Source organism: Durio zibethinus, chromosome 4, assembly GCF_047325235.1.
Source record: "Durio zibethinus cultivar Kanyao isolate XHJ-2024 chromosome 4, ASM4732523v1, whole genome shotgun sequence".
In the NCBI taxonomy this organism is placed as follows: domain Eukaryota; kingdom Viridiplantae; phylum Streptophyta; class Magnoliopsida; order Malvales; family Malvaceae; genus Durio; species Durio zibethinus.
In genome coordinates this window covers 34170741-34179008 of record NC_143165.1, presented here as the reverse complement: position 1 = coordinate 34179008, position 8268 = coordinate 34170741, and the positions used below count along the sequence as shown (strand labels likewise).

General features: G+C 31.2%; 1 protein-coding gene across 3 annotated transcripts; it reads right to left on the bottom strand.

The window, feature by feature from the left end:
- Window positions 1-667: 667 nt before the first annotated feature.
- On the bottom strand, window positions 668-7758 carry LOC111287330 (sphingosine-1-phosphate lyase-like). Of its 3 annotated transcripts, none has more exons than XM_022877813.2 (15): window positions 7436-7758; window positions 7281-7326; window positions 6076-6227; window positions 5896-5955; window positions 5353-5577; window positions 5122-5263; window positions 4987-5037; window positions 4782-4873; window positions 2707-2833; window positions 2344-2359; window positions 1856-1963; window positions 1682-1736; window positions 1459-1605; window positions 1243-1321; window positions 668-1020 (listed from the first exon to the last, which is right to left on the bottom strand). In XM_022877813.2, exons 1-15 carry the CDS (start codon window positions 7642-7644, stop codon window positions 898-900), a joined length of 1632 nt encoding a protein of 543 aa, XP_022733548.2. In that variant the 5' UTR covers window positions 7645-7758; the 3' UTR covers window positions 668-897. The 3 variants fall into 3 exon arrangements, with proteins under 3 accessions (XP_022733548.2, XP_022733550.2, XP_022733549.2); XM_022877815.2 differs by having other exon boundaries at window positions 668-1045; window positions 7436-7721; XM_022877814.2 differs by lacking the exon at window positions 5896-5955 and having other exon boundaries at window positions 7436-7719.
- Window positions 7759-8268: the final 510 nt, after the last annotated feature.

Genomic DNA, 8268 nt, shown 5'->3' with positions numbered 1-8268 from the left:
TTTATCAAAATTCATGTGTATTGTTTATTTTTATTTTATACAAAAATTGAAAAATAAAATAATACTTTAAGTAAAATTAATTACATTTTAATTTTAAAATAGCACTCTTATTTATAATAATATTTTTTATGGGATTATAATAAATTACATTGAAGCATAAACTTATTTTTAAGATAATATTTAATATTTAAAATTATTGAAAAGATAAAATAATAATCTTTTATCATGTTTTATTTGTATTTAAGGAAAAGCTTAAAAATTATAAAAAAGATTAATATCTTTTTAGAATAAGATTATTCATTTCTATCCAAGTAAAAAAAAATTATTTTTAACTCATAAAATTAAACTTACATATTTAATGATACCATTAAAAATTACATTTATAATTTAAATTAAACTTTTAAAAAAATAATTTTGATGAATAAATAAATTATCTTATCTTAATCTTTATATATATCAAATACAAAATTAAATAATATTATTTAATCTAATTTTATTCATAATATCATATTTTTTATCATATAATAATATTATGTAATAAATATGACTTAAATATATAAAATAGCCAACCGAAATTAAAATATGGACAAAAACTATGTCCATTTGAGAGCTGGATTGGAAAGCTCCCACGGCATCAAAGGCAAAATTTTACGGCTAGACCATAACGAGACAAATAGATTTTCTATATTCATGAGATGAGGTAGACCAAATGCGCCTGCTTGAATGTCATAAAAGGTACAAAAAGGAATTTTTTTTATAAAATAAACCAATAATTATTGACTGGGAATTCAGTGAATGGGAATAAATTAAGCATTTATTTCCTTGATGAATTAACCAGATTTCTTATAAGAAGCAAAACGATGAGAACTGAAGCATGGGGGACTACAATGGCATGTACTAGCATGTACCATCCATGTAATTTACCAACAGTTCTTGAACCATGCCTCTATCTGGCATACTTCCTGCTGCACCGTATATGGGCGCTAGACCTCCGCTTATCGGCCCCGGATTTTCTTTCACCTGAAACAAACATTTATAAACGAACCTGCTAACGATATAAACAAGTGCTCAGCATCATATCAAGCACCAATGGAACAAAAATTTCTCTAAAGAGACCAGTAAACATGCTTATGTGGATGATGAAGTGTTATGAGTTATAAACTGAACTTAGGGCGAGAATACTATTGCACAGAGAATGAATGGAAAAGATGACTTGGTATTTTCAAGTGAAAAACAGCTTACAGTTTGTACGGCGTCCCTCAAATCCTGTAGGAAGGTATCAACAACTGGTACATGTTGAAGAGTGACACAGATATGAATGCTGGTTCAACCACATGGAAGAAATGAATCAGTCTCCAAGAATAGGCAACGCTATTAAGGATAAAATATGAAATAGATTCTAAGTTTAAGACAAAATGAAAATGACCCCAGTCACTATTAAAGGCAGATAACAATCACCTATTGGGTCTCTGCAATGCATTCAAATGCCAACCTTTGCTAGAGATGATATCATTAACTTCAAATATGTCAAGAACAGCGGATCCAAATGCCACGATTGTCATGTCTGGCTTCCCAATGATAAACAACTCAGGGATCTCCTTTATCCTGCATTTAAAGTGGTTGTTATTCTCCATATTTTAAAATAAGAGAATTTAGTAGAGAATGTGAAACGAATTCCAACCCTTTCTGTATCATCTTTGATACTTCCATGATCTTTCTTGTATTTTCCAAGTAACCTGTGGGTTGTCAAGGAACAATAATCAGCCCAAAAACAGAGCACCTGAATAATCTAACAACAATGTAGGTGACCATTTCATAGCTTCAGGCATTGAAGACCAAAGAGGAATTTTGCCACCTGCTTGTCCCAGAGACATCATTGCTGCCCAAGCTCCAGCAATCAATCCTCCAGGCCTGCTTCCAGCTATAGTCGGAGAGACATAAAGCCCACCTGACCACTCGGTAACTGCCCATTTACAAAAACATAACAAACATAATTAAGCACAACGATATAGTAGAGAACTACCAAGGAATTTGTCACATGAACTAAGAATTAATTCAAGCATTCCGAGAATCATTTCTATGCAGCATCTGTTCTCTTTAAAAGTAATCCTCCCTGTTATACTAAACTAATGCTTCAAAGCCTCAAAACAGTCTCATCTTAAATGTTTTAAATGGCCTTATCAGAGATGGTATAAACAGAGTTAAACAATTCAACCCTAGAAGCAATATGACAGCCTCATTTTAAATGCTTGAAACAACCCTAAGCATTTTCTGTTCCCCTTCTTTTCCACCTCAAGTTTATTTATCTTTTGCTTTTTCCTTGATAATAGAGATTCTACTTACCAGCAACAAATTGATGCTGTTGGAGAACAATCACCCAATAAATCCAGCATAATTTTAGCAGCCACCAACCAAGATGCCATGAAAAGAAAAGCATATCATAAAGAACTTGATCAGAAGTGTTAAGAAAATATATTAGACAATTCTCATCTAGTTTTTGAGAAAGCAAATATGCATAGCCAAAAGGGAAAAGCAAAGCAAACGAAAATGGATAACATGCATTATATAAATTGTACACAAAATTTACAGTTGTCAGTGGAGACATACCTCAATCTCCAATTTAAGTTTTTACTTCAGCAACTACATAGAATCAAATAGTAGAGCCCAAACAATGTTCATTTTTTTTCAAGGAAAAATAATATTTACCTTTCTAATGTCATGATTTCTGTACAGAACCACACTTGTTCCTTTAGGAGCCAGCCCATATTTATGCACATCCACTGAAATTGAAGTTACTCCCATAACAGTGAAATCAAAGGATGTAATTGGGTACCTGAGAAGAAAAGGGGAAAAAATAATAACCAATCAAGTTTAGCCAACATTCACAAACAATGATATTCAGAACATATAATCCCTGTAATATGTTTTACTCCAGTTCAAAAACAAAACACTAAAATATTCAAATAAGCATTCATGTATCTGGCAATGAGTAAAAAACTCTCTAATCAGAATCTTATAGCATTTGATGGAAAAACACTACCTGTAATACATGCAAGGCATATGCTAATTAAGAAAAAAGTGGCAAAATGTAAATTGATGATGTCACAGTGAAACAACATATGAAGTGGTAGCCCCAATCACATAAAACGGTTTCCTAGTTGAAATGGCACCTAGTAGCTGGCCATACAGATTATACCATCAACATAATGGCATGAAACACTCAAATTGATAAATTCTTCATTCAAAGGGAAAAATGATGTCAATCAATTTGACAATATTTTTCCAGAGTAAAAATTTCATAGCACATTCAATTTAAGGCATAAGAAAGAAAATAAACAAATCCCCAACAAGGGAAAAACTCTCAACTGGTTCAGAATAGAGTGCATAACCTGTTATTCATTGATCACTAATACTACTAAAATCAGGCTGGCATCATTTTTTAAAAACTTTTTACCAATTACCTGAATAAACAGTTCCTTAATGAGGGAAACAGTGGCGGAGCCACATTGGAACCAGAGGGGGCCATGGCACCCCCAAGAAATTTCTAAATCCTCCAATACATATGTATATAATGAATATAATTTATAAATCTTCCTTATATAAAATAAAAATGGCCCCCTAAAAAGATAAAAAATTATTTTTTTATTATAAATGTTTAGAATATCGAAATTTTAGGTTAAAGTTTTATTGTATATGGATTTGTTTCAACTTTATATTGGCTTTATCCAGTTATGCTCTAATCTTTTGACTAGTTTATTTGTTTGATTATTCAGTTATATAATACTTTATTATGATTATAATTTATACTTGTAATTTCCAAAAATAAAATAAAATTTTAAGACAAAATAAAAATTCAAATCTCAAATTCCAATTAATTTATAAAAAGTATTAATATTTATAGTTTAATTTTTATTAAAAAATTAAAAAATAAATATATTAGTTAAATATGAGCTACATTCAAATGTCAAAACTATTCAAAGAAATTTAAGAAAAAAATAAAAAAAGTAAGATTAATAGAATAGAAAAAGATACAAATCTTATTCCCTAAAAATTTGAACTTGTATTAACTCTTATTCCCTAAAAGTTTGAACCCAACGTCAAGTCGCTATAGTTATTGTGACAAGTCTATTCTTGTCTTCTTAGAGACCAATTACAATGATGGTCTAAAAGGTGATTAAAACTTCTTTCATGATAACACCACTGCATCTTTGTCTTCTGAGTTTAAAGTTATTAATAGTAAATTATAAATTCTTTTTAATTTTAAATCTAAAAAAATTATCAAAATTTATTGAGAGAAAATCTTAATTTTATTCTCTACATTGAGAGAAAATTTGCTAAAACTTTCCAATCTATTGATTTTCTTTCTATGAAAGATTGTTATGCACACTTTTAAATAAAATTATTTTAGTTTCTTCTATTTTTAATAGTTATATATTTTTTATTTTAATATTTAAATTTTTTAGGTATCTTATTTATGGTTACATTATAAAATTGCCATATTTCATCTAAAGTTTTGATAATTGTGATAAAATAACAACATATTATATGCAACATGAAAATTTTTAAATTACAGTTGTTATTTAATTTGCCCCCTCCAACTTAAAATCTTGGATCTGCCACTGGAGGGAAACAGGTATCAAATCAACATTAGAGAACTGCAGGCCTTTAAAGAACAAGAACCAAACACAACATATGAGAACTGCAATTCTATTATTTTAGTCCATGCTGAAAAGAAAATAAATAATATAATCTAATACTACTTAGGGTTCAGCTGCACATACCCGAGTTTAGAAGCAAAAGGCAATACAAAGCCACCAAGACAAAGGTCAACATGGAAACAAATTCCATAGCTATAAGCAAATTTACCAAGCTCCTAATAAAGAAATGCATATCTTCTCAGTACGAACCCAAGTACATATAACATTAACAAATTAAATTTACAAGCTTTTCTTACCATGATGAAATAAGCAATAAGTAATGACATACCTCAATAGGGTCAATGATGCCATGAGGATACCCAGGCGCAGATCCAACAATCTGCAGTATCAGAAGATTAAAAACTTAATAACAAGGACCTCAAGCTGCATATAAAAATTCTGGAAACAATAAAGGCATGTATACCAAGATTGTGTTTCTGTTAATATGTTGCCTGATTGCTTTCACATCTGCTTGAAATTCCTTATTGACAGGTACACGACGCAGCTTGATGTTAAAATATTGTGCTGCCTTGTCATATGCTGAATGTGCAGATTCAGCTATTATCCTATGCTTTTGAATGGGATAATCAAATTAATAAAAATAGTGTTAATAATAATTAATGAATTATTTAAGTAAATGTCAGGAAATACATACATTTCTGGGCTTGTAATTCCCTTCTTCATTTTCATATAATCCCTAGATGTTTTCACAGCTAATAATATGCTCTCAGTTCCTCCTGATGTCATGTTTCCGCATACTTGTGCTCCAGAAGCCTTCTCTTTACTGCCAAGTAAATCAGCTGTCATAGCAACCACTTCAGCCTCAAATCGTGCCACACTCTGGAACACGTCCAAATGTAGCGGATTGGTATGTGCAAACCTGAAAATGGTCAACGGCATTTTTAAGGATGGGTTTTGAATTTGGCATGGGGCAGACCTGATGTCCTAGAAGTTAATATAATAGAAACAATAGAAATTTTTAAGCGCCACAAGAAAAAGTCTACAAGCACACTTTCTTGGAGAACCAAGATGGTGTCAAGTGATTCTATGCAACTTCCAATGATCAATAATTCTCTCAAGGGTGAAATTTAATAAACCAAATGAGTTTAAACTTTAAAGCATTACAAAAAATTAACAGACTAGAGATGATATTCTTAGGAATATAAAACAATGATAAATTTGTGGTTATCTTACTAACATTGAACATGCCTCGTTGATCAAAGCAAAATGTCCTTCAGATTCACTTCCACCAATATAGCTGGACCAAAGTAAACCCAGAACTTATCAAGCTCAAGCACAATTCAACAAAAACCACTATTTATATTTAATGCAGAAGAACATATATACATTGCTTCAAAGCCAAAAATAATAAACATACACTGTACCGGAGCATTTTCCTTTCCAATCAACATCCTTGCTCTTTTCATCTCTCATTTCCTCTATAACGCCTACTCCTAAACCTATGGTTGGCAACTCTGTCCTCCAGTGTTCTCTTTTGGATTTGCTACCAGATTGTAACTTATCCACAACCTGCATTGTTCAGCAGACCAGTAAATGTGCCAAATTATATTCATGTTAATTTTCAAGGCGGAAATATTTTAATCATTTAAGACAAAAGGTACTAATACCTGATTCAGTAAAACTTAAAATCCATAAACAAAATTTTAACAATAAAGTTCCATCTAGAGCAAATTTTACTATTCTAGCTCTAGAAGCAACAAGCAGAAAACAACAATTACAAGCTTTCTTTAATTTGGGCTATACTGAATAACTAAGCACCTCTAAACAGTTTCATCCATGTAGGGGAAAAATATAATGGTCAAATGAGTGTAAGAAGCACTTAGCTCCCATTGAAATCACTTGATAATAAACAAAACAACACCCTTGCTGGTGTCATTCAGACTTAGGCCATTCTAAATTACTTGTACAAAATTTGTTATCTCTCTTTGCCTCTTTACTGTTTAATGAAATCAGTACTCATGCTTAGTTTAAACAAATACAGTGTGTTTCCAATATTGAAAAACACCAAACAAGCAGACAAGTGCTACACTACCGTTTCACAACATTGAGAAAGGCCAAAATCCATAGTTTATGATGTCAAATAAATGCAACTGAATAAATCCAACGAAGTCTACGGTGCCAAAACATGCGAATCACAAACGCTTTTCATCAATCAGCAGGTCAGATCAGACGGTGAAAAAATGATCCATCGAATTCTCCTATTCAAAGACCCACAAACTATAGTAGTAACAGAGTAGCTGACAGATTTGAAATTTCTATTCAATCAGAAAAACAAAATAACAAAAGCATTGAATGCAACTCAATTGACGCTTATTAAATACTTCCAGTTATTCCTAATTCATTACTGTACATTCTGTCATTTATTGCCCAAACAAAAAAAAAAAAAAGGAAGAAAAAACATTTTTCTGATGTCCTCAACGATTCAGAACTGACAATTAATCCACAGTACGAAGCATATATAAATGAATGTATAAAAGCTAAACATAAAATAAAATAAAATAAAACTGACTTAAATTATTAAAAAAAAAAAAAACAAGAAAAATAAAATTGAATATATCTAACCTTCTGTTTCTCCGCATCAATGTAACTCTTAACACCAGGTACCAGCCTGATTTTTTTTTTTGCAAAATGGAAAACAAACGAAATTAGTCAACGAAAATGAATAAATTCTCTCTGAAACTTTAATCTAATACAAAACAGTAAGTTTGATAAATTACTTGACGGAGCTCATGAACAATCCTAGTAGCGTAGCTTTGAGTCCTTTCTCGAGAATAAGGGAAAGAAACGACTGAAGCACACGCGCCACGAGGAGACTGAGAAGAGGGGCGAGCAGCAGAGCCAGAGGTTCAAATTGCGAAAGAAACGAATTGGCCGAAGCTCGAAAGCGAATTACGAATGAGTTGAACGAAAATGAAGAATAATCCATTTTTTTTCTGTTTATCTGTATGTTTGAGAGAGAGGAGCGAGGAAGCAGAAGGAGGCACAAGTTAAATAAAAGAATGTGAACGGGGAAACAAGAGGATATAGTAGAAGTTTTTAAAGATTGGACCTTTCTAATCGCGTGCAAGTTTTTAAGATTGGACCTTTCAAATCGCGTGCAGGATACGTCCCTTCTGCCATTTTTGTTTTTGGCGGGGTTGGTGTTGCGGACGGTGCCGTCGCTTTTGTTTATAATTATTATTGTTGGTCTAATAATCGAAATCAGGGATCGGATGAGTTTGTCTGATTTTAAAATTATGAGATTTATTTTATGTTTATTAAATTTAAATTTAATATTACAAAATTTTAAAATTAATATTTTATTACTTTTAAATGTATTTAAAAATAAAATAAAATAAAAATAAATATTTAATACTAAATTATTCTAACCAATCAGGATGAGATCGAATTTAAAATATCTTGTCTATACTCTAGTATGGATTGAATTAGCCCAGGGGCCTGGCAAACTACGTAGCCCGCGGAATATCTAATTGAGACACTTGACTTCTTTTTTTTTTTTTACTTATTTGAATGAAGCATAAAATTATTATATAAATAGAAAAGTAAATCG